This window comes from Budorcas taxicolor, chromosome 7 (genome assembly GCF_023091745.1).
Source record: "Budorcas taxicolor isolate Tak-1 chromosome 7, Takin1.1, whole genome shotgun sequence".
NCBI lineage: Eukaryota > Metazoa > Chordata > Mammalia > Artiodactyla > Bovidae > Budorcas > Budorcas taxicolor.
The window spans coordinates 109,251,347-109,278,380 of record NC_068916.1 but is presented as its reverse complement, the minus strand read 5'-3'; the positions used below and the strand labels follow the sequence as shown (position 1 = coordinate 109,278,380).

The 27,034-nt window shown below is 39.3% G+C and overlaps 1 protein-coding gene across 1 annotated transcript in view; it reads right to left on the bottom strand.

Moving 5' to 3' along the window:
- The window catches only part of WDR36 (WD repeat domain 36), a 42,102-nt gene extending 15,471 nt beyond the window's left edge, over nt 1-26,631 (bottom strand). Inside the window, exons 1-15 of the mRNA XM_052643605.1 lie at nt 26,392-26,631; nt 24,442-24,469; nt 21,820-21,920; nt 20,221-20,338; nt 18,384-18,516; nt 16,827-16,881; nt 15,138-15,270; nt 14,690-14,865; nt 14,162-14,282; nt 13,616-13,681; nt 11,793-11,879; nt 10,552-10,697; nt 1,865-1,979; nt 1,208-1,373; nt 652-760 (exon numbers count right to left, since the gene is read on the bottom strand). Of these exons, the coding sequence (XP_052499565.1) occupies nt 652-760; nt 1,208-1,373; nt 1,865-1,979; nt 10,552-10,697; nt 11,793-11,879; nt 13,616-13,681; nt 14,162-14,282; nt 14,690-14,865; nt 15,138-15,270; nt 16,827-16,881; nt 18,384-18,516; nt 20,221-20,338; nt 21,820-21,920; nt 24,442-24,469; nt 26,392-26,553 (1,716 nt within the window). The 5' untranslated portion in view covers nt 26,554-26,631. The remainder of the gene's footprint in view (nt 1-651; nt 761-1,207; nt 1,374-1,864; nt 1,980-10,551; nt 10,698-11,792; nt 11,880-13,615; nt 13,682-14,161; nt 14,283-14,689; nt 14,866-15,137; nt 15,271-16,826; nt 16,882-18,383; nt 18,517-20,220; nt 20,339-21,819; nt 21,921-24,441; nt 24,470-26,391) is intronic.
- Nucleotides 26,632-27,034: the final 403 nt, after the last annotated feature.

The window sequence follows — 27,034 nt, the reverse complement described above, 5'->3', positions numbered from 1 at the left end:
TGGTGTGAGAATTGGTAAGTAAATGCAGCTTGTGGGGGTGCCACTAAATAGCTAGGAATTTATTTGTTTCAAGTAAATCAAGATATCCGCAACCGATGTAAAGTCTTCAACATACACTGTTTAAACTGAGTACTTCTTACCATATTTCCCACTGTAAGAACATAGCAGTAAGATAAAATACATATTCACTAGTTAAACTCTTTTGAAATTAAGATAAACACTAGAAATAACACTAAACTAGAATAAACCAAGTATCAGATATGCCAGGTCTCCTACTATTAATTCATTATGCATGCAGGAAACAGAAATGAGTTCTCCCAGCTTAGTTTAATACTAAGTCAAAAATGATACTTACGTTTCAACAAATCATTCTGGCTTTGTTTAGAGTTAAAGAGAAAAAATGAACTCTTGGATGTATATTTTAATCTAATGGCATTATCCTCTTGAGAAATATTAAAACTTCTTTTCATTCTAAATTTTCCTTAAAAAAACCTACTTTGAAAATTACTCTCCAAATTATTTACTTTGAACATCTCATATGATGAGTTTAAAGCTATTAAAATATAGCAGTTTCTATTATTAGGACATTTTTAACCTAAACAGAAATAGAAATGAATCAAGTTTTATTTTAACATCTAAAGTCTGTTTTACCATGTCATTTATTTGGCTTTGGTGTCCAGAAAACTCTCTGACAATCTTCCTAGTTTCTATGTCCAAAACACTAATGGAGAAGTCGTCCAAGGCAAGTCCCAGAATGCCACTAGCAAGACAAATACATCAGTTTTAATAAATGAACAAAAACCTCTTGAAACTAAAATCTCACAGTTATTTAAGTTTCATTAATCAAGTATACCTGTGGGGGAGGTTAAGCAAAATGTTCTTTCATATGAAAAGTTTGGTTTTTGTTAAATTACATACAGCTGACCACTTTACAAGAGGGTTAGGGCACTAACCCTCTACAGTCAAAAGTCTGCATATAATTTTTACAGTTGGCCCTCCCCGTCCACAGTTCTGTATCTGTGGATTCAACCAACAATGGATTATGTAGTGCTATCCTGAATTATTTAGTGAAAAAAAGTTGTGCATAAGTGGACCCGCACAGTCCAAACTTGTGATGTTCAAGAGACTACTGTACTTTACTTAAATTAAGAACTTTTTCTAAAAACATCAAGAAGAAAATCCATCATCATTAAAAGAAAAACTTTACCTGTCTCTATGTAGCAGCATCAAATTTGGAGATGAATCGAGGCTCATAGAATGAATTAAAACTTTGTTTTTAAAGTTCCAGAACTTGAGTACTCCTTCACTACCAGCTGTAATTGTCAACTGGTTTAATCCATCCACTGCAACACCTCTAACAGATCCTTTATGGGCTTTAAAGCATATGTTAAAAGAAAAAAGAAATAAGAATTGCAATGGCCTCTCCAAACACTACACAAAGAGTGATTACTTTATTTGAATATCTAAGTTCCCACTATTCAACTTCCCTAAAATCTTTAATGTGGATTTTAGGGAACAGAGGGAAAATTATTCTACTACGTGAGTAATAACAAAATCCACCATCAGGCTGATGCCATGGAAGGTTTCAAAAAATAGTTAAGATATTCTGTTTAATGCAAGGAGAAGGAACCAAACGCTTAATTTCTGTAACAGCCACTTTCCCTTAATACAGCTATGACTTCATTCTCTTTGAGTATTTCAATATGGTGTTCTGCCACACAGGGTTGACGATACCCCATATGCAACTTCAGCAAAATGCCTGGAACTCAAGAATTTAATAAATACCAGTGACAGTTATTAGGCTTTTATCTATCTATAATACTTTTTAAAAAAAAATAAGAAAAAGGAAAAAAAAGGCCGATACCTTGATCCCTGCCGAAACTTCCCCGGTGCATACCAGACTGCATGTTATACACATCAACAGCTCCCGATGAGAGACCAATCACAGCAAAGTTTCCACAGGAAGTTATATCTACTGCCTTAGGAAAAAAAAATTAACACAAAAGACACAGAAAGTAACTAATATTTTTATTGTACTTTACGGTTTCCAAAGTATTTATCAATTGTCTCATTTTTTAAAAAAGATAATAAATGCATTACTTCATTAATTTTCTTAAACATAATTATTTTGGGGTATATTAAAAATATCTGCTTGATTCTGCCTCCCTTCTCTAAGTATGGAGAAATCCATATTTCCAAGACAGCAAAAATATAACCAAAATTAACTTGATTGAAATTTAAATGGCCTATCAACTGGTATTTGATTTTTATTCACAACAGTGCTAAAGTCAAAGCATTCCATTGCCTGATTTCTTATTACCTTACTTTACTTTCGTAATTGCTTCATAGCAGATACAAAAGTGAAACCATATTAGTTTCAGTTCAAGGGAAAAGTCCCAAGTATTTTAATTACAACTTTTCTTTTTTAAGGAAGGAAATATACAGAGAAGGAAATGGCAATCCACTCCAGTCTTCTTGCCTGAACATGCCATGGATGGGGAGCCTGGGGGGCTTCAGGCCATGGGGTCGCAAGGAGTTGGACAAAGCTAAACACACAGCACACACAAGACAGCGTGGAAAACATCCAGTTCACAAAGTTTCTGTAAAACGGACTCCTATTTCACCACGTAGAGAAGCGACATAATACTTAACAGATGTCTTCTCTTTCTGTTAGAAACATGAGATTGGCTACGTGGCGGGCACGGCTGGAGAGACCCTGCCCTGCCACCGGGCACGGGAAAGAGATGACTTCTAAGACCTAAAAGAAAATACTTACTATAGGATATCTGTTCAAAACAGTAAGACTGATACAACACTGGGTCAAGATATAGTTACATAGCATCCACATTTAACTGTATTCAACTTATATTTTTCTAGATCAGTTCAGTTTACTTGCTCAGTCGTGTCCGACTCTTTGCGACCCCATGAATCGCAGCACGCCACACCTCCCTGTTCATCACCAACTCCCAGAGTTCACTCAGAATCACGTCCATCCAGTCATCTCATCCTCTGTCGTCCCCTTCTCCTCCTGCCGCCAATCCCTCCCAGCATCAGAGTCTTTTCCAATGAGTCAACTCTTCACATCAGGTGGCCAAAGTACTGGAGCTTCAGCTTTAGCATCATTCCTTCCAAAGAAATCCCAGGGCTGATCTCCTTCAGAATGGACTGGTTGGGTCTCCTTGCAGTCCAAGGGACTCTCAAGAGTCTTCTCCAACACCACAGTTCAAAAGCATCAATTCTTCGGTGCTCAGCCTTCTTCACAGTCCAACTCTCACATCCATACGTGACCACTGGAAAAACCATAGCCTTGACTAGATGGATCTTAGTAGGCAAAGTAATGTCTCTGCTTTTGAATATACTATCTAGGTTGGTCATAACCTTTCTTCCAAGGAGTAAGCGTCTTTTAATTTCATGGCTGCAGTCACCATCTGCAGTGATTTTGGAGCCCCCAAAAATAAAGTCTGACACTGTTTCCACTGTCTCCCCATCTATTTCCCATGAAGTGATGGGACTGGATGCCATGATCTTCGTTTTCTGAATGTTGAGCTTTCAGCAAACTTTTTCGCTCTTCTCTTTCACTTTCATCAAGAGGCTTTTTAGCTCCTCTTCACTTTCTGCCATAAGGGTGGTGTCATCTGCATATCTGAGGTTATTGATATTTCTCCCCACAATCTTGATTCCAGCTTGTGCTTCTTCCAGTCCAGCGTTTCTCATGATGTACTCTGCATAGAAGTTAAATAAGCAGGGTGACAATATACAGCCTTGACGTACTCCTTTTTCTATTAGGAACCAGTCTGTTGTCCCATGTCCAATTCTAACTGTTGCTTCCTGGCCTGCATACACATTTCTCAAGAGGCAGGTTGGGTGGTCTGGTTATTCCCATCTCTTGAAGAATTTTCCACAGTTTATTGTGATCCACACAGTCAAAGGCTTTGGCATAGTCAATAAAGCAGAAAGAGATGTTTTTCTGGAACTCTCTTGCTTTTTCAATGATCCAGCAGATGTTGGCAATTTGATCTCTGGTTCCTCTGCCTTTTCTAAAACGAGCTTGAACATCAGGGAGTTCACGGTTCACGTACTGCTGAAGCCTGGCTTGGAGAATTTTGAGCATTACTTTACTAGCGTGTGAGATGAGTGCAATTGTGCGGTAGTTTGAGCATTCTTTGGCACTGCCTTTCTTTGGAATTGGAATGAAAACTGACCTTTTCCAGTCCAGTGGCCACTGCTGAGTTTTCCAAATTTGCTGGCATATTGAGTGCAACATTTTCACAGCATCATCTTTCAGGATTTGAAACAGCTCAACTGGAATTCCATCACCTCCACTAGCTTTGTTCGTAGTGATGCTTTCTAAGGCCCACTTGACTTCACTTTCCAAGATGTCTGGCTCTATATGAGTGATCACATCATCATGATTATCTGGGTCGCGAAGATCTTTTTTGTACAGTTCTTCCGTGTATTCTTGCCACCTCTTCTTAATATCTTCTGCTTCTGTTAGGTCCATACCATTTCTGTCCTTTATCAAGCCTGTCTTTGCATGAAATGTTCCCTTGGTATCTCTTAATTTTCTTGAAGAGATCTCTAGTCTTTCTCATTCTGTTGTTTTCCTCTATTTCTTTGCATTGATCACTGAAGATGGCTTTGCTATCTCTTCTTGCTACTCTTTGGAACTCTGCATTCAGATGCTTATATCTTTCCTTTTTGCCTTGGCTTTTCGCCTCTCTTCTTTTCACAGCTATTTGTAAGCCCTCCCCAGACAGCCATTTTGCTTTTTTGCATTTCTTTTCCATGGGGATGGTCTTGATCCCTGTCTCCTGTACAATGTCACAAACCTCATTCCAGAGTTCATCAGGCACTCTATCTATCAGATCTAGGTTCTTAAATCTATTTCTCACTTCCACTGTATAATCATAAGGGATTTGATTTAGGTCATACCTGAATGGTCTAGCGATTTTCCCTACTTTCTTCAATTTAAGTCTGAATTTGGCAAGAAGGAGTTCATGATCTGAGCCACAGTCAGCTCCTGGTCTTGTTTTTGCTGACTGTATAGAGCTTCTCCATCTTTGGCTGCAAAGAATATAATCAATCTGATTTTGGTGTTGGCCATCTGGTGATGTCCATGTGTAGAGTCTTCTCTTGTGTTGTTGGAAGAGGGTGTTTGCTATGACCAGTGCATTTTATTGTCAAAACTCTATTAGTCTTTGCCCTGCTACATTCCGCATTTCAAGGCCAAATCTGCCTGTTACTCCAGGTTTTTCTTAACTTCCTACTTTTGCATTCCAGTTCCCTATAATGAAAAGGACATCTGTTTTGGGTGTTAGTTCTAAAAGGTCTTGTAGGTCTTCATAAAACCGTTCAACTTCAGTTTCTTCAGCGTTACTGGTTGGGGCATAGACTTGGATAACTGTGATATTGAATGGTTTGCCTTGGAGACGAACAGAGATCATTCTGTCGTTTTTGAGATTGCATCCAAGTACTGCATCTCAGACTCTTTTGTTGACGATGATGGCTACTCCATTTCTTCTGAGGGATTCTTGCCCGCAGTAGTAGATATAATGTTCATCTGAATTAAATTCACCCATTCCAGTCCATTTTAGTTCGCTGATTCCTAGAATTTTTCTAGGTAATTATAGCATATTTCTTAGAAAACATTTTTATATAAGAAATTATGGACTAAGCTTAAAAAAGTATTCTGTCTTCCTAAGAAGAAAACTAACATAATTTTACCTATTTTGAATAACTCAGAAATATACACTACGTTGTACAGTCATGCTCTTAGGAACTAATGAAGATACTAGGCTATATTGTGGTTGTTTAGTCGCTACATCGTGTCTCTTTGCAACCCCACAGACAGTAGCCCACCAGGCTCCTCTGTCCATGGGATTCTCCAGGCAAGAACACTAGGATGGGTTGCCGTTTCCTCCTCCAGGGGATCTTTTTGACCCAGGGACTGAATTTACGTCTCTTGCATTAGGCAGGCAGATTCTTTACCATTCAGTCACAGCCTGTAAGTAATGATGGTCCTGAAGGCCTTGCTACACATTAGTCCCCCACATCCCCAGAGAATACGGTACAAGACCCTCAGTGGGTGCCCTAACGGCGGACGGTACCACGTCCTCTGTGTGCGCTTCTCCCTATACTATTGGGCCAGCAGTGTGTGCAGCACGGACGTGTTAGATAAAAAGATGATATCAGACAGAGTGGGGCAGCGCTGCTCAGATGGCATACAATTTCAAATTTATATGTTGTGTCCTTCTGGAATTTTCTTTTCAGTATTTTCAGACTGAAGCTGAATAACTGAAACCACTGATGGGGGACTGCTATACTTTTTGGAACCTGAGTTTATTTTAATAGGCTTTATTGTTGTTAACAGGATGGCTTCTAACCTATTTTTTTAAGACAGCACAACAAAGGAAAAATGAATAAGGTGAGAGGGTTACCTGTGAGTGAAAAATTGTACTCTGTGCACTGGATTTCTAATGAACACTGGTTTATTGCATACTGGTTACCGCCTTTGCTCCAGAGAGCTAACTCTGCCAGACAAGTGACGCAGCACCAGCTAAGTATCATTGTGCTTGTCTCTGTGTATAGATATTGTATGTACACACACACACACACACACACACACACCCCGTTCTGTGGGTGATCACTATAGGCTAAGAGTTAAAAATATAGGTTCTAGAAGGAGTGGTCTGAGGTTCAAATCCCAGTTTTCCACTCAGTACTAGTTTTACTAACCTTGGGCATATTACTCATTATATTAAGCCTCAGCCTCCATTTTACTGTCTATAAAAAGAGGCTAACAATATTCCATATCATAGGACTGTTGTGAGAATAATATAAAATAGCGTGTGCCAGGCAGAGAGTCTGGAACAAAGTAAGCACACAAAAAATGTTAGCTGTAATCGTTATTTACACTACTATTATTATAATGGCTACTCATCTGTTCAGGTAAACTTGAGAAGTTTAAGATAGAATCTGTATGGCTCAGAAATAAAAGTTTAAGAGTGGAGTTTTGTACTATGGAGAACAGAGCATACACACTGACAAAAAAAAAACCTGTACAAAATAGGATCAAATCAATTATATTTCCATATGCTAGCAAAAAACAATCCAAAATGAAATTAATAAATCTACTTACAACAGCATTGAAAAGAATAAAATACTAGGAAAAAGTTAACCAAAAAAGTATAAGACTTGTATACTGACAACTATAAAACACTGGTAATAGAAATTAAAAATCTAATTAAATGCAAAGTCATCTCATGTTTATGGATCAGAAGTAATATTAAGATGGTGATACTCCTCAAGTTGAGGTGTGTAATCAATAAGATCTCTTATCAAAATTCCAGCTGCTTTCTTTGCAAAACCTGACAAGCCGACCACACTGAGATGCAGCAGACCAGAACAGCCAAAACAGCCTTGAAGCAACGAAAACCTGGAAGATTCAATTATCCTGATTTTAAAAACCGTTACTACAGAGTGACCATACTCAGGACAGTGTCATACCGGCTGAAAAAGACAAGACTCACTCAACGGAGCAACCGAAGAGAACTGTGAGTCAGAAAAAAGCCCTCATTCACGTCAGACAATTTTTGGCAAAGGTACCAAGACCATTCAATGGGAAAAGAATAGTGTTTTGGGCAAATAACACTGACATAACTAGACATCCAAAGGCAAAAGAATGAACTTGGACCCCTATATGATATCATACACAAAAATTAACCTTAGAATGGTTACAGATCTAAATTATGAAACTCTCAGAAGAAATTACAAGAGTAAATCTTCATGACCTCGGGTAAGGCAATGTTTTTCAAAAAACGACAAAAATGGCTAGAGTTCAAAATTAAAACCCCTTTATGCTGAAACGATACCAACAAGAAAAGAAAACAAGAGCCCACAGAACGTGTGTGCTTAGTCGCTCGGTTGTGTCCGGCTCTTCTTGTGACCCTTTGGACTGTAGTCTGCCAGGCTTCTCTGTCCATGGGATTCTCCAGGCAAGAATACTGGAGCGGGTTGCCATTTCCTTCTCCAGGGGATCTTCCCAACCCAGGGTTTGAACCCACATCTCCTCCATCCGCTGCACTGCAGGTGGATTCTCTACCCACTAAGCATCAGCCCACAGAACAGGAAAAACTATTTGCAAATCATATATCCAATAAGGGACCTGTATCCCAAATATATAAGGAGCTATTAGAATTCAAGAGCAAAAAAATAAATAACTCCATTAGACAATAGGCAAGTAATATGAACAGACATTTCTCCGAAGACATATAAGTGGCTAGTAAGCCACTGTGAGAGAAAGACCCTGATGCTGGTAAAGATTGAGGACAGGAGGAGTAAGGGGTGATAAGAGGATGAGACAGATGGATGGCATCACCGACTCAATGCATATGAAAAGATGCTCAACACTGTTAAATCATTGGGAAAATATGAAACAGAAGCCACAGTGATAAACTACTTTATACCTACTAGGACAACACCAAAAGCACCGCAGATGGTGACTGCAGCCATGAAATTAAGATGCTTGCTCCTTGGAAGAAAAGCTATCAACAACCTAGACAGCATATTAAAAAGCAGAGACATCACTTTACCAACAAAGGTCCCTCTAGTCAAGGCTATGGTTTGCCAGTAGTCATGTATGGATGTGAGAATTGGACCATAAAGAAAACTGAGCACTGAAGAATTGATGCTTTTGAACTGCGTTGTCGAAGACTCTCGAGAGTTCCTTGAATTGCAAAGAGATCCAACCAGTCCATCCTAAAGGAAATCAGTCCTGAACATTCGTTGGAAGGACTGATGCCAAAACTGAAGCTCCAATAACTTTTGCCACCAGATGTGAAGAGCCGACTCATTGGAAAAGACCCTGATGCTGGGAAAGATGGAAGGCAGGAGGAGAGGGGGACGATAGAGGATGAGATGGTTGGATGGCATCACTGACATGATGGACATGAGTTTGAGTAAACTCCAGGAAATGGGGATAAACAGGGGAAGCCTGGTGTGCTGCAGTCCATGGGGCTGCAAAGGGGGACACAACTTAAGTGACTGAACAACAAGGACAGCAATAATCCAAAGGAACAGCCAAGCACAAGTGTTGCCTAGGACACACAGAAACTGGAACTCATACGCTGCTAATGGGATACGAAAGTGTACAGCCACTTTGGAAAACAGGTTGTCAGTTCCTCGAAAACATTAAACAGAGTTACATTATGTTAGGTGATCTAACAAGGTACTAACACAGAGACAACAAAACACATGTCCACACAAAAGCTTGTGCAGGAGCATTATCTATAACACCCCAAAACTAGAAACAACTATCTATCTATCAGCTGTCAATGGCTAAACAAAATGTGGTTTTATCTACAAAACAGAACAGTATTCAAAAAGGAATGAAGTACTGATACATCCTACCACATGGATGAACCTTAAAACATGCTAAGTGAAAGAAGACAGTCACGGAGGCCATGTATTATGATTCTATCCGTGTGAAACACCCAGAACAGGCATTGAGGTTGCCTGGGATGGGGAGATGGGTGGAAAAGTGAGAAAATGAGGATTATTGTTAGTGGGTAGAGGGTTTCTTTTTTTGTGATGAGAATGTTTTAAAATTAGACTGATTAGATTTTGCTGATAACAGCAAAATTCTATGAATACACTAAAACCCACTGAAGTATACATTTTAAATGAGTGAATTTCATGGTAAGTAAATTTTATATCAGTAAAACTTATTTTGAAAAAGCAGAGGCAACAATTCTGCAAACCAAATTTGACATCATTTCTGTATAGCTTAAAATCTGAATTCAATAGAAAACTTACATTATTATCAATAGAAAACAAAATAAAATATTAATAGAGTAAGAAGTTATAAGTTAACAGTGGCATTTAGAAAACTATATTTAAAAAAGGCTTAGACAGTACTCAATCAGACAAATAAATAACTTCTACATCTTTAACTCAGTGAAGATTTACCTGAATCTTACTCCTACACTGAAAGAGAAACGGAAGGAAGAAACCTTAAGATTCACATTCATTGAATATACTACTATATACTCAACATAATTCAGGTAAGAAAGTATACTGATAAATGCGGAAATCCCCCTCAAAGGGTATGCTCAGTGATCCTATATTAAACAGAAAATTTAAATAACCAATATACTATATCTAGTCTAGCAAAGCTTAACTTAAATCTTTAATAAGTTAAAATCTTAAAGATTTTAAAATTTTAAAATGTTTTAAATAAAATATATTTATTTTAAAATAAATAAAATATAAATTAAAACCTTAAAGATTTTAATAAAATCATAATAAGATTTTATTGAAATTCTAATAATTTTAAATCTTAAAATCTATAATAAATATATATATAATCTACATAAATAATTTCCAGCTTCTCTCCAAGCTGGAAAACTTTAACACTATTAGGGAATAATTTCAAAATGTTAAACTATGTTCTTTGTTCTTTCAACAAATATTGCCAGTAATAAAACTGAGTTTAATAAGACAACCACAGGACAGTTTCACAGGAGGAAGCGGCCCTGCAAACACGCCACTCACTGTTGCAGTTGTGCTGTCTGTCTTCAGCCCTTCTGGCCTGAGAAAGTAAGCGCCTATGGTGGACCTCTGGTAGTTCCAGGTGGAGCAGGAGAGCTTACCCTGATGGCAAGCAACAATACCATCCCAGTCACTTTCACGAGCTTCCTCTAAAACATAATTAAAATCGCTCATTCATTCACCTATTTAATAAGCATTTAATACTCTATGTTATAATTCAGCACTAAGATACAGTATGGTAAACAGGTAATTCCTGCTAACAATGAGTTTCCAATCGAACAAGAAATTCTGATTAGAAGACAGTACAGTAAGATCAAGTGTCTTTAAGAGTATTCAGGAGTTTACTGAGAGATCTGGGGAGAGGAGTAAATGGCTCCTTGAAAGAAGCAAAACAGGTAGAAAATAATGGATCGGGGGTGTGGAGAGGAGAGGGACTGAGACACACACAGACGGGCCCAGCGTAACTTGAACAAAATTTAGCACAACAAGAAAATGCAGTATTTTCCTGAGGGGTGGGAGAAGGGCAAAGCCACTGGTCCACGTTACCAACAGTCTTAAAAGCCATGTTAAGGAGAGAAGATTCCATCCAAAAAGGTAATTAAGGGGTCACTGAAAGATTTTTGAGCATATGACAGAAGGGTACTTAAAGTAAAAAAAAAAAATTATTGTTCAGGTTGCTATAAATGGAAATGGTGATAAACAATTATTTCTATGACAGTCTTCACTCAACAGTCTTATCATCTACCTACATTTTTCTTAAAATTGTTTCTCGGAATGATGCACTGCTCCAGTGGCACTGTTCACTAAGCCCGCAGTGTGTTCAGACCCTAATTAAGTTAGCCAAAGCGCCATACTATCAGTTCTCACCTTCTACATGAGTGACTTTCTTATACCAGGCTTATGAGAGAATAAATTAGAAGAGTTACAAAGGAGATTAGTAAATATTGTTTATTATAGTTTAGAGAGAACAAAGCCTAGAATTCATACATAACAAGTTCCAATTATAACTAAGTCATTTTCGGTCTTCACACAAGACTTGCATGCATGTGGGATGCATCCTGGATTCTTACTACTGTTTGCTAAAACAGTTATTAAATGAAAGAAATAAAGAAATATATTCGAGTGACCCTCTAGATGCTTATCAGTATTTGTAAAAACATTTACTAAAATGGAGAAAAGAAAGAAACACACAGAAGGAAATAAATGACAGGGCAGAATTCGAAACACAACACGAAGCTTCTTACCAGCTGCAAACTCCGTGACAGGTGGAAGTCTCACTGACATGGTATTCTGAAGTCCTTTACGTTTGACTCTCTTTTTGTTTATTAACCCTGGGGTTAGGTGAGAGGGGAATATAGCTATGAATTCTTAATGAAAAATGTATATAAGAGAAAAGCTAATTCGCTGCACTTTATATGTAAATTCGTTGAACTCTATATGTAAAGTTTAAGATATTCCCATTTAAAAATCTTTAAAATAAAGATTATATTATTATAACTATCTTAGTGGTATTGAAAACTGCATTAGAATAAAAACGAAGAGACTGCATTTACAATATCAGCAAAAAAAAATTAGCAAGTTATATTAAAATATATAAAATACCACTGAGTAATCTAAAAAGTGCAGGACCAATAAGAGAAAAACGAAAAACCTTCACTGAGGAACATTAAAGACATCCCCTTGAATGGGGATATATCATATTCCTAGATGAGACAATTCTTAAAGATATCAAATCTCTCCAGTTTGATTCTAAGAATTATAATTGTGGATGTTGATTTAAAATTGGTTCTGAAATTCATCTGGTATATAAATATATGAATAGCCAAGATATTAACTTCCAAAAAAGTTTAATTATAAATAAGCCTGAATATTTTTGTTTAACAAACAAAATCTTTCATATGATAAAATCAAGGGCATGAATAGAGAATTAAAAAATCCCTTCAGGCAGAAAGATGGGACTCTTCTTACTTTGATGCTTCCTGTAAGCTCCTTTCCATCTTTAAATTCTGCATTCCACAGATGACACCACCCTTATGGCAGAGAGTGAAGAACTAAAGAACCTCTTGATGAAAGTGAAAGAGGAGAGTGAAAAGTTGGCTTAAAGCTCAACATTCAGAAAACTAAGATCATGGCAGGTGGTCCCATCACTTCATGGCAAATAGATGGGGAAACAGTGGAAACAGTGGCTGACTTTATTTTTGGGGGCTCCAAAATCACTGCAGATGGTGACTGCAGCCATGAAATTAAAAGACGCTTACTCCTTGGAAGGAAAGTTATGACCAACCTAGATAACACATTCAAAAGCAAGAGACATTATTTTGCCAACAAAAGTCTGTCTAGTCAAGGCTATGGTTTTTCCTGCGGTCATGTATGGATGTGAGAATTGGACTATAAAGAAAGCTGAGAGCTGAAGAACTGATGCTTTTGAACTATGGTGTTGGAGAAGACTCTTGAGAGTCCCTTGGACTGCAAGGAGATCCAACCAGTCCATCCTAAAGGAAATCAGTCCTGAGTGTTCATTGGAAGGACTGATGCTGAAGCTGAAACTCCAATACTTTGGCCACCTGATGCGAAGAGCTGACTCATTAGAAAAGACCCTAATGCTGGGAAAGACTGAAGGTGGGAGAAGGGGACGACAGAGGATGAGATGGTTGGAAGGCATCACCAACTCAACGCACATGGGTTTGGGTGAACTCTGGGAGTTGGTGATGGACAGGGAGGCCTGGTGTGCTGCCATCCGTGGGGTCGCAGAGTCGGACACGACTGAGCAACTGACCTGAACTGAGCAGATGGCTCTATTTGCATCACCAATGTCTTTTGGGTGGCAGCATCATGTCTTTACCACCTGAGATACCTAACTCTTCAATCTTGCAGTAGCACCTGAACCACTTCTACAGCAATGCTGAGTTACAAATCTTATCGCTGCTCTTTCATATAAGGGAATTTTATTTTATCCTAAGAGAGAGGAAATTTAGTAATGAAACCTCCTCTGGTTATCTCCCAGACTCTTTGAGACGAACTTTTTTATGACCAGTAGTTTTTTTTTTTCCATTTTGCAACAACCTACCATGTCCCAAGCTCTTGTTAAATTTTTCGTGTACCGTGGAAAATGACTGAAGTGTTCCATCTTGACCTGTTGATATACACAGAAAATGTCTAATCAAGCTTCATCAAAACAATGGACCATTTGAATCATGACACTTATTCTATAAAAAGCTTGAAGTTAGCTGGCAGCACTTTAAAAGGAAGCTGATTGTAACTACCTCATTTATAATATTCAACTGCCCATGGAAAGCCATTTAGTAAAAACAAAGGATAAAATGAGGTGCTAATAAATGCCAGCAGATTATCTGAACAGGCAAGGGCCACATTTCTGGAATTTGTCCATTCTGACTCCAACGATGACTAAATAGAATGATGTTCCAAATAAAAGTAATATCAGCTAGTGTTTCCTGAAGTATTCAAAAACAATCACCTCATTTTACCCAGATTTTCAAGTTACTCAAAGGGACATCTGAATCTAAAAATGTACAAATACCAAACCTAATAAATATCAAATACTTTGCTCTCATTACTTGCTGAATTAAACTAATGGCACAAAGCAGAAACTCACTTGCACTAAGAATTTGTTGTCCATTTTGTCCATAATATCTTATTTTGGTAAGAGGAGCACTATGTCCCATTCTGAATCTCAGAAGCCGGCCTTCACCTGCAGGACCATCAAATATCCATATCTGCCAAGAAATGAAGACAAGTAAAGCTTTCCCACAAGTGACCGGCAAGCAGTCAAACCACCTTCTGCATAAATCTACTGGCACTGGGTGATGCCTGCAGACCGCTGACCCTGGAGCACAGGCTAGGGAAAAGATGAGCGGCCTAACTTTCCCCAGCTCCAATGATCTTGCCTGGAAAATCCCATGGACAGAGCCTGGCGAGTGGCAGTTCACGGGGTCACAAAGAGTCGGACACAACTGAGCACAGCACAACTCTCTCACTTCATGAAAATCAGGCAATCTGCTACGCCTTTTATTTCATCTATATCAATGTCTTATCCCATATTCCCTTCACCTGCTAGGTTTCAGGCTGATACATTAAAGCAGGCTTGTAATAACCCAAAGGGAGGTGGTAATAACCACAGTACCCTGAGAGCGTTGTCAGCACCGTTTGTGACCAGAAGCGGCTCTCTGTGGAGAAATGTTAGTCCGGCAATCGCTGTAGAATGTGCGTTTCTCATTTGATTGATTAACTTTCTGTCTTCTAGATCCCAGAGTCCAATATGGCCACATGGGCTTCCAGCTGCCATTACTGGGTGACCATCTGTTGTTAAGATAGAACACACTAAGAAAACCATGCACCACCAAACAACTAAACTTAACAATACTTCTCTCCACTCTTTTCATCCATAAATATAAATTTAAAATAAAAGACTATATACCAATAATCTACCAATATTCCTTCGGCTCTTTATATTCTAGTATTTCATTCATTTCTATTAAATTATAAACAAATATTAAGAAAATTTCTATGAACTTCAAAGTAATACATCTGAAGTGTTCTTAATTTTCATCCTTAAACAAGTTGAGAGTTACCTGTGCGAAATGAAATCGAAGTAATAGGTCCCCAGTCTTGACGAAACTTCATTAACGTTTCATCAAATTTAATGTTGTGAATGATAACCTGACCCGACATGAGACCAACAGCGACAACATCCACAGCTGGTGCCTGAAAATTAAATGACTCAACTTCTTATTTTCTTAATCACATAGCTTTAATACTGATGATCACATCATTATTTATGTGTTACCAAAATAAGTATTAATAATGGAATATATTTCTGGAGATGACAAAAACAATGAATACTGTCACTCTGGCATACTTTAATTGATATCTGGCATGGAAGTATTGAGGAATGATTTTTCCAAATTACTTCCCAGCTTCAGTCTGGTAGTCATCATCACTCCCCCATCCACAAACATAGTTAACTTGCTAAGAAAGCAGCCATAATACAAAAGGAGCTGATATGTGAAATCAATACAGGTCACTACTGCCTGAATGGAAATAGAAAAAAGACAACTCTTAGAAAACACATGAAGGCTCGCCACATGCATGGCAACAGAAAAGGGCAACTACAAAGGAAGTGAAGAATGGTCTAGCCAAAGAATACAAGAAAAACCTATAACCCATGCTAAAAGGCAAACAGGTTATACAATTAGTCTGTTCCAGCTCTAAGAGTCTATGATTGTAATCTTCATTTTATACAACAGTATTACATACAGACTCTATACTATGTTTCTCTATTTAAGAACACAAGATCAATGTCCAATACCATCACAAAATGAAATCAGGCTAAAACATGTAATTAATTTGCCATCAAGTAACTACTATGCATGAGATCCTGTGTATAAGCTGAGGATACTAAAACAAATATGACGGCTGGCCCTCAAAGACCCTAATCATCACCTTTGGGATCTTCTGGGTAGATAAAAGCAAAGCAAGGTGATGGAAGTGAGACAATGAGGAATGTGTATAAACCGAGCAGGTATAAGCAATGGATATTTGAAAAGACAAGGTACATGGCCTGTATATGTGTCCAACGTGTACGGTTCTCTGCAGCAATACAGCCATTCAGACATACAGTTCTACAAACTCATAAAGACAAAAAGCAGTTATATCTGGAAGAGTCCAGCATCTAATAAATAGTTAACACTGGGCACCAATTGAAGGTAGGAGGAGAAAGGGATGACAGAGGATGAGATGGCTGGATGACATCACTGACTCAATGGAGATAAGTTTGAGTAAACTCCGGGAGTTGATGATGGACAGGGAGGCCTGGCATGCTGTGGTCCATGGGGTCACAGAGTCAGACACGACTGAGCAACTGAACTGAACAGACCCATTAGCTCAAGCCAGAAATCTCAACACACTGACAAAGTTCTCTGTATGACCTACAAACTCACTTGCTTCACTGAAAAAAAACCTCATCTCCACTCTGACCAAGGCACTGGACTCTCTATGCTTACAAAATGATTGGTAAACATGGATCCACACCAATCACAGAATTAAGAGACTAATTCTAGGCAAAAAGGTTTCCACAAATATTTATAGGCAAAGGCATTGTTTTCAATTCTATTTCCAAAACTGTTTTTTAGGGTAATATTTGTAAAAAACTAGACTATACATTATTGTGCCTTTAGGTCCACACATATGGTTGGGCCCTGAAACTGAAAGATCCTACTACTGCCTTCATTTCTTATCTAACTTTACAGAAAAATACTAACCTGCTGAAGCGCTGTCACTCCAACTTCCCATCCCGCAAATGAATATAGAAGTTTACTACAAAAGAAAAAATAGTTGAAAGCTATTTTTGGGGGGGGGAGAAAATTAACTACATATTAAAAAATGATATAGTAACTATTTATTAAGTTCTTACCCTGCCCCACACTGTTCTAAGTAGGCATATTAATCTATTTAATACTCAAAATAATGCTATGACATAAACAGCATCATTTTTCAGATTAAGAAACTAAGAAACTTAATTACATGAAAAAATTAAGCTAAGATTACAAGGCTAATACTGACAGAGCCCAGAGAGACTCAGATCCTAAGCTGCTAAGAAGTACGATACTATGCAGCCTCTTGGAGAAATTAAAAAGAGAAAGAAAAAAAAATACATCAGTAAAAACGATTTTATGTGACAGATACAATTTAAAATAAAATCTTAGAATACAGGCAGATCTCACTTTTTACCGCAATGTGATATCGGAAACCTAACACAAAAAAGGACTCCTACTTGGTGATGGACAGGGAGGCCTGGCGTGCTGCAGTCACGGGGTCACCAAGAGTTGGACACGACTGGGCGCCTGAACTGAACTGACAAGACCACCTGCATGTCACAGGACTGCCACATGGCAACAGTGATGCTGCTCTGAACTCCAGAATCAAGCCATGGATGACAGTTTACAGAGCAGAGACACCTGAGATTGTCATAATGGCAATAAAGCATTTATTCACACATTAAATTCTTCAAGCACAGATTAGGGCACTCTCACAAGAAACCTAAAGAAATAACTTTGGGGCACAGAATATTTCCATCATTATTTCCTAGCCTATTACAGAATAGGTAGTCAATGATTTGTTAAGCTGAACAGAAACACTGATTTAAAATGAATAATTAATAGGATAAACATTAAACCTCTGAAAATCTTATTTTCCCTTTCGAATCTGTAGGGCGTTGGAAAGGAAACTCTGGATGCTCAGATATTTCTGATGCTCTTTTAATGATTATAAAGAAAACTGAGCTGCCACTCTTTTCTCTGGATAAATGCACAAGTAACAGGCAGAGGTGTTCACCATCATTTATCTAGCCCCCTAGCTATACTAACAATATTACAGACATCCCTCATGTTTATGCTTGAAGATGAATGTGCTTCTACCGTGAAAACCATACCTAAATGCTAGCACTAAATAAACACTGATTTGCGTCGCCATCTAACGTTTCAGTTTATTGAAAACTAAAAGCTCTTCAGTGACGATCTCAATTATTTTTCTGATCTTGTGTACTAAAGCCTTCATTACAGTTTCATGAATTCTTTATAGTGACTCAGGATACTAGTATATAGTATTTAATGAGCATTTATGAAGCTGCCTACCATGTTCCAGGACCATATCCCAGTTTTCACATATGTGATTCCATGAGTAACAACCCCAAGAACAGGTATTTACTGAAAACTCTCCAAAAAAGATATAAAGGAGAACTGAGAGACTTCAAGAATGTTTTAGGGAGTAATAGACGAGGATAAGGCAGGAATCACTTATGTTGTAAATACAGAGCTTACTTGGATTTTACATTCCATAACTGGAGGCTTCCTTGTTCACTGCCAAGAAGTATTTTATTCAAGTAGGTACTTGGGTGCAAAATTGCAGAAATTTTAAATACGGATTTATCGAAAGACAATTGCAGGTATTCTTCTACAAAAGTAAAGGTTATAAATAATACATAAAATAAAACAGTTTAAGATATTTTTCATACACCCATATATTTAGCACTTAAAATCTACCATAGCAAAGATTTATGTACTAATATAAACCAAAGACATATACTAACTTATGTGATAAGGGGCAACTTGCAAATTTAGTTAGATTATCAAGAATTTTCTAAAAGTTCTAATATCAATCCTACTTAAAATTTTACCCACTGCCAAACTGGTTTATGGGATGAAAATAAGAGTTCAATAAAAAAAATGACACTAACGGATCAGACTTAGTAGTTTTATAATTTGATCAAGAGGCAGCTAATGTTCCAAATCAAGCGCATGGGAGGGAAGGAGCAAAAACCTAAAGAGTTTCCTCTGCTCCTCAAACATGTAAAAAGTCAGAGGAAAACTTAAACGAAACTGAAAACAGGGCTTCTCATAGTTACACAGGAGACCCTCAAGCGGAGGGGAGGAAAGAACTTGCAGCTGTGCTGAGTGGGAAATGGCACAACCTGCTGTCTTCTGCTGCAAGATCAAAACATTTTTTGGAACATCACATGCTTAAAATTCCTACATGTGAATTTTGTTTTCCACTTCACAGTTCATCCATAATGAAAACACTTTCTCACTTAATTTCCTAATGAACTTGAGTATCAGAGAACGAACACTTCTCTTAAACTTTAGTTTCATTCTATTTGGCTGCTGCTTACTCCAGGAGTATGTGTACCCCAGGTTAAGGAGCATAGATAACAGACAAGAATTACAGAATCTTTTACTTAAATATTATTTTAAAAGATCCTTGCCTCTATATGTAACTAGCAGTCTTACTTAAGATCACTACAAACTGCTCCCTGAAGACACCATGCTGCTCCAAGAGGAACATAGAGCTGAGTACCAGTATCAACAGAAAGCTGGCTGAACTCTTAAGAGTCAGATTCTCTAACTTCATAAAAGGCCTTTTAATATCCATCTACATAGGGACTATGTTTGAAATTCTGTTCCCTCCACTCAGGCAAAGGAAAAACAAGAGTGGCTAATCTGAACAAGAACATGGAATGACTGCCAGGAGGGCAATCCCTAAGACTTCTACTAAAAATAAACATTCTCCCTCAAAAGATGAGTCAATCAAGAGGTAGCAAACGCTAAAAATGCACACAGATCAGAAACGTACAAGCTTTAACTCATGTCAGGCCCCACAGTCTTTCACCTACAAGAGCTGGGGTTACTCTGGTTAAAAAATCCTAACCTTTGGTGATAACACGGCCCTACAAACATAGCACAGTGACAGAGTTTAAGAAAATCACAATTAAAGGACACTGACTCATATTCTTAGAAAAAAGATGTTTATTTTCCTTCAGATGACTGGATCTTCAAGTTTACTATTACAAGTTGAAAATACAAACCAAGTATTACTCAGGTGTAAGTATACACCAAAATTCTCCCCACAGAGAAAATATCATGTCATTAAACTTGGAGAGCTATAATGCAAAGCATTATGAACAGCTCAAATAGCTAATTAAAGCTGCTTAGCAATTTTTTACTTAGAACCCCTTTCCCTCATACACATTAAAGATTCTTAAAAATTTTTTACTGCTTACATGTGAAACCTCTGGTACAGAAGGTTTAAGTCATCCTTAAAAGAGATATTTTAGTTACACACATACTATTCCAAGATAAAGTAATAAATGGGTTTTCTTACCTTCTGAATATATGTGCCAAATAATAAGAACGCTGTCGGTATCCACAGAGATAACGTGGTCCCCAAAGGGTTGCAAAAGATGGATTTCTGCCTTATGACCCTTAAAGGTATGCACTACCTGCAATGTCAAAATTCAAAAGAATTTCATATTATTCATTCATCATGTAATATTATTCATATTAACAACAACAACAACAAAAACCCCACACAAATCCGGAAGATAAGATGCTCACATTAAGAAATGCCCAACTTTTGACGACCCAAGGTTAGATCAACAAACAGCAAGGAATCACATTTTCACCTGCTCCCCCAGAGAGTCCAATTAGGAAACATGGGCTAGGAACACAGAAATGAGATCTTTTGAGGCTCAGCTTTTCAACCAAGCTTAGGGAGAAGGCACCCAAAGAGCTGGGTTCCTTAGCCAAGCCAGCCAACACAATTCCATGCATTTTGGAAAAGTGGGATGTTCTAGAAGGCTAACCTCTACAGCCACCACCAGCTGGCTTCCACAGAAACAAGGGAGGGCGATACAGGACACGACTTCCCTACAGCTTTGCCTGGACACAGACATTCTTTCCCTGACAGCAGTCCCTGCACCCGCACTAATTACAGTCCCTTCCCCTACAGTTTCAGTTCTCAGCAGGCTCCAGGAACCCTGTTTCTTCTCCTTCTCCTTCTGGCCCTATGGATGGTTAACAGTTTCCTACAGTTCACAGTCTCCGATACCTTTCTACTCCTAATCTGTACATTGCTCTCTCAGAAAAACTACAAATTGCAATATTTTGAACAAAAAAAGGAGCCTGACTTTCTACAAAGAAAAAAAAAAACTTTTATTGACTCTCAAAACAAAAACTCCCATTAAAGAACTTTAAGTTGCCTTCCTCTGCCACAGGTAGAGATGATGGAAAACGCTGGGAACAAACATCATTAACCTGAGTCAGACTTTGAGAAGTACAGTAACTCCATCACCTGGCTATCTAGCCATCCCCACAGCCACATTCCCTTTCATTCTGGACCACTAGCACCAGGTCATCTCTCAAATTAGTCATCCCAGGACAAAGTGAGAAACCAACGAGCAGATTAAGACAAGAAAAGATCCTCCCTTAGGAGAGAGCACAGGACCTAACTTCTTCTATGTAGGCAACAAGCACCTGGGTCTTAGAAAATGAGTCATGGGCTATGACGCTCATAACAAAAAAAATCAATTCACATAAGGCAGTGGTACAGATGTGAATCTCTTAGGAAAATATTTTCAAAATACTACTGACTGAATCCTACCCCAACCAAATAAACAAAGTAGAAAACTCCAGAGATGGGACCTGGTTGGAAACGAACAAGCTGCAGCAGCTAGCTGCCCAGATGATTCTAAGGTTGGTCCCAGGCAAAGAAAACCGAACCAAAGCATCACTTTTAACTGATTATGAAAATTTGATGAAATCAACTTTCTCTTCCTCCAGCAAAGTGACTATACATTAAAAAACAAACAAAAAAAAAACGTCGAGAGTGTCTCAGATGAAGAAGAGCAACATTAAAGTTCCCTCCCACACCATGACAATCAATCGCTGACTGCAAAATACAAAACAGTTCAATGATACAAACCTCTTTATTACGGGCGAATGCAGAGAAAACATTCCCATAAGCAGCAAAGACTAACCTCCCATCAGCTGCCATAGAGCAGATGTCCTGTGGGAGAGAGTTACCTGGAAAAAAAGAAATATAAAATGAAAGAAGTAAACCTATTTTTTAAGAAATAAAGATATTTAAGATTCTGGAACAAATACAAACTTCAATTACGCATCTAACATCTTTAACTTCTTATAACTTAAAAATACGTATGTATGGCAATCAGAGCATAAAATTTAGACTTCAGTGTTATTTTAGACACCTAATGACAACAATCACATTGAAAATATGACATCACCTTGACTTTCCCTAAGAGAATTAATGTCCAGTATCTGCGGACACAAGAACATAATCCTAAAGAATTGAGAAGAATTGAGGTTATTTGGGGACAAAAATCCTCACTCAAATACACAAAACTCTGGCAGATGGTCATCTAATCTCCACGTGAATGCCTTCAGCAACATCAAACTCCTAACAACTTCAGAATATTTTAAAAGTAGATCAAAACTGAGAACTCTTAACCCCACCATTTGGAGTAACTTAAAAAAAATCCATGATATTCTACACTCTGACCCTCTCAAGTGAATAGCACGGTTTCCACCTAGTCTTCTCCAAGGTAAACATGCCTGTCACCTCCAGCCGCTTCTCATCAGGATTTCTTGATTCCTCTCTCACTACCATGGTCACATGGGCTTGTACTTTTTATTTCCCATTTTGGGGGCAGGACCGTTGAAACAGAAGAGAATTAAGTGTCATTCACGCTGTTATTACATTTCCAAATACTATTTTTATAGGTTTATCATTTTAGTATTGCCCTTCTACAGCCTTCTATAATCTTTTTAAAAAATAAAATTTATCAGACATACACTCTAAATTCATATAGCTCTGTTTTTCTTACAAAGATCACAATTGATGGTGAAACTAGAATCTCTCAGTCCTGGCAAGCTCTTCATTCCATAGAAGAGTTAAAAAAAAAATTCTTCCATTGCAAGAAAATATCAAAATGTGGGAAAAAGGAAAACTCCTTCTTACAATGGAATGACAGAATCAGAAAACCACTATTTGATAATCATCCTACTAATAACTCAGGTGAGAATCACGACTAAATGACAGTCAGCAGTACATGAAACTTCGAATAGTAAAGACTATTTAAAGTGAAAGTGATGTTGCTCAGTCCTGTCCGACTCTTTGCAACTCCATGGACTGCAGCGTACCACGCTCCTCTGTCCATGGGATTTCCCAAGCAAGAGTACTGGAGTGGATTGCCATTTCCTTCTCCAGGGGATCTTTATGAACCAGGGATCGAACCCAGGTCTTCCTCATTGTTCAGTTCAGTTCAGTCGCTCAGTCGTGTCCGACTCTTTGTGACCCCTTGAATCGCAGCACACCAGGCCTCCCTGTCCATCACCAACTCCCGGAGTTCACCCAAACCCATGTCCATCGAGTCAGTGATGCCATCCAACCATCTCATCCTCTGTCATCCCCTTCTCCTCCTGCCCTCACTCTTTCCCAGCATCAGGGTCTTTTCCAATGAGTCAGCTCTTTGCATCAGGTGGCCAAAGTACTGGAGTTTCAGCTTCAACATCAGACCCTGCAATGAACACCTAGAATTGATCTCCTTTAGGATGGACTGGTTGGATCTCGTTGCAGTCCAAGGGACTCGCAAGAGCCTTCTCCCACACCACAGTTCAAAAGCATGAATTCTTCAGTGTTCAGCTTTCTTTATAGCCCAACTTTCACATCCATACATGACCACTGGAAAAACCATAGCCTTGACTAGATGGACCTTTGCTGGCAAAGCAATGTCTCTGCTTTTAAAGACGCTGTCTAGGCTGGCCACAGCTCTCCTTCCAACGTGTAAGCGTGGCAGGCAGATGCTTTACCGTCTGAGACGCAGAGCATCTACCTGCAATGAGGAAGGCCTGGGCTCGATCCCTGGGTCAGGAAGACCCCCTGGAGAAGGAAATGGCAAGCCACTCCAGTACTCTTGCTTGGGAAATCCCATGGATGGAGGAACATGGTAGGCTACAGTCCATGGGGTCGCAAAGAGTTGGACAGGACTGAGCAACTTCACTTTCACTTTCAATGTACCTTACCACATGCGCTTACTAAATTTATTAGCTACAAGGGCAAGTCTTCAAAAGGAGCTGCTTGATAAATGTCACCTTAACCAAATGATCAAAGTTTTCACTGCCAGGAAAAAGCAACAGCATGTGCCTGATATGGTTCGCTGAGAATTCAGCATCATTTCTTTGCTACTCTTGCAACACTGCAGAACCTGAATCTAATCATGAGGAAGTATCAGAAAAAGTCAAATTGAAAAATATTCTTTAAAAAAGACTAGCCTACACTACTCTAAAAATATCAATGTTGTAAACCACAAAGAAAGAGATGAATTATTTTAAAGAAGACCAAAGAGAAATGACAACTGAAAGTAACAAACAATCCTGTCCTGGATGTTTTTGTTAGCTATGTACGTTTACCATAAATACACGCCTAAGTCTTTATGTTTCACAAGTCTTAAATTTAAGTCAGAATTTTAAAAGAATGTTAAAAGATACTAAACATGCACAAATTCAGGATAAAGTCTATACTTACTTACTGCAACCAGACTAAGTTTCTGAACCTGTTTTTAAAAAAGAGAACAAATGATTAAATTTTTACTAACAAAAATATAATAATAATTTAGCACTTAAAGATTAAACTCTAACCTCATACATAAATTTACTATGCGGTCCTTCCTTAAAAAGACACTTACTGATGATACTAATTTTCATTATTAGCAGATTAGTCGCTCAGTTCAGTTCAGTCACTCAGTCGTGACCAACTCTTTGAGGCTCCACAGACTGTAGCCCACCAGGCTCCTCTGTCCATGGAGTTCTCCAGGCAAGAATACTGGAGTGGGTAGCCATGCCTTTCTCCAGGGGATCTTCCTGACCCAGGGCTCGAACTCAGGTCTCCTGCGTTGCAGGCAGATTCTTTTATAATCTGAGCCACCAGGGAAGCCCATTCTCATTATTAGGAAAATTTATATTTTCTACTATTTCATCAGTGATGGAAGGGTAGGCATCATGTAGTTTTGTATATGGGTCATGTAATAAGTATTTTAAGGCTTTGCAATCTGTGGGGTCTTTGTTGCCATCACTCAACTGATAATACATCACAGAAGCAGCCACATATGGTAAAATATATATATATATATATGCATGACTGTATTCCAATAGATTTGATTTATGGATATATAATAATAATTTTTAAAACTGTCATATGCTGTGAAATATTATTTTTATTTTGATTATTTCCCGGCCATTTAAAAACGTCAAAACCATCTAGCTCAGAAGCATAGAGCACAGAAGGGTGTAAGACTAAAAGTGCCCTTGAAGATGAATTAAATTATCTGTTTCTTAATTGAGAGTAGACACACAGACACAAAAATAAAAATACGATAGGTCATACAAAAACAAAATGTTGGCAGAACTGGCTTGCAGGCCGTAGTTTGTGGGCCCCAACCTATGGTTACTGACCCAGCTATGTGACTTGGAGAAAGTTACTCAACCACTCTGTACCTCAAATTCCTCACCTATAAATTAAAGATTAAAATAGGTCCCTAATTTTATGCATTATTGTAAGGATTCAATGAGTAAAATTTGCGTGAAGAGTCAGAATGGAGTCAGTCATACAGTAAATCCTCAATAAGCGTTAGGTGCTATCACCAGCACCGCCTCCATCGCTGAGATGGCCTTCCCTTTCCGTTCCTCACTTGCTCTTCCACTAATTCTACCTGCTACCAACAACCAGTTCCTCTTGCTAACAATCCACCTGATTTTCACAATACTTCAAGGAAAGCTTGTATTTTCTAGGAGTACAACTTTACATCAGTTTCCAGGAAAAGTGCTTAATTAACACTGACTAGTTTTAACCTTCTCAAGTAAGGCCCCACCTTTCACAAAGCATACCTTCATCTAGAGAAGGCGAAAGAAGAAACAGCAACAAAAGGCTATTTCAAAGACTGATGATATATTTTAGAGGAAAAACCATCAGTAACAAGCAGGAAGGCCTTGGGCAAGTAACAGTTTTTTCTGAGATCTAGTTTCCTAGTCCATGTAAGGGTGCTACAAAATAACGAACATTCTTCTTGGAAAGAAACGCGGCAAGGTTTCGAGGAGATGGCACCGCTGAACTCTGTCATGGTGGCAGAAAACAGATGCTCAGGGGAAGTTTAGGGAAATTAGTCTGCTAACAAATGTGGAGAGCCGCGTAAACCGTAACTGATCTCACCCTCCCGTTATCCCAGTGGATTTTAGCCCGCATCTCTAACGCGGTTCTCCGCAGGAACCGCACAATGAAATGGCTTACAACTCTAATTAAAAGGGGGCGGGCGAGCAGTTTCCTTCGCCGCATTTATTTCCAACCTCTGCCGCAGACCTGCGACGTTCCCCGGGACCTCCCCCAGCCCGACCGCCGCCGGAGCTCGTCGCAGGCGGACGGCATGTGCGGCCCACACACGGACGGCCCGGGCGGAAGGCGGCGCGACCCCGGGGCACTCACATCGTAGGTGTGGAAGCTCTTGCCCACGCACGTGGTCACGTAGAACCGGCGCTTCAGCGCACTGAACCGCACCGCGTGGGGAATGTCGCTGCTGAAGAGCCCCAAGGCCCGGAACCCGGCGAAAAGGGCGCTGGCGGTGCGTTCGCCCGGGCCCCGCTCCATCGCGACCGTCGACGGCTGCCTCGCGCCTACCGTCCCTGCGAGACCGCGCGCCCGTGCCCGTCGGCGCGTCTGCCTCAGCACAACCCTCGGCCGCCGCTTCCGGCGCCCGGCCGCTTCCGGTGCTCGCTGCCAATCGAGCGAGCGGAGGCTGTCTTCGGTGCAGCTGAAAAGTAGCTCCCCGCGGGACGCGAAGGGGAACCGACACTTGGGTTCCGCGTTCCCGCCGTCCCCGACTAGCAGACGCTGCGCTCGCTTTCCCGCGGGCCTGGAGGGGCGGGGCCGAGTGGGGAAGCCCGGCGGCCGGGGGAGTGAGGGGACGCGGAAGTCTTAGCCCGGGCTTCCCCGACGGACGCGTCTAATCAGATTGGGGCTGGGAGACGTTTCTAAAGGCCCAGTGCCTCTCGGTGGCTCGGCTGGTGAAGAGTCCGCCTGCAGCGTGGGAGACCCGGGATCGATCCCTGAGTCTGGAAGATACGCTGGC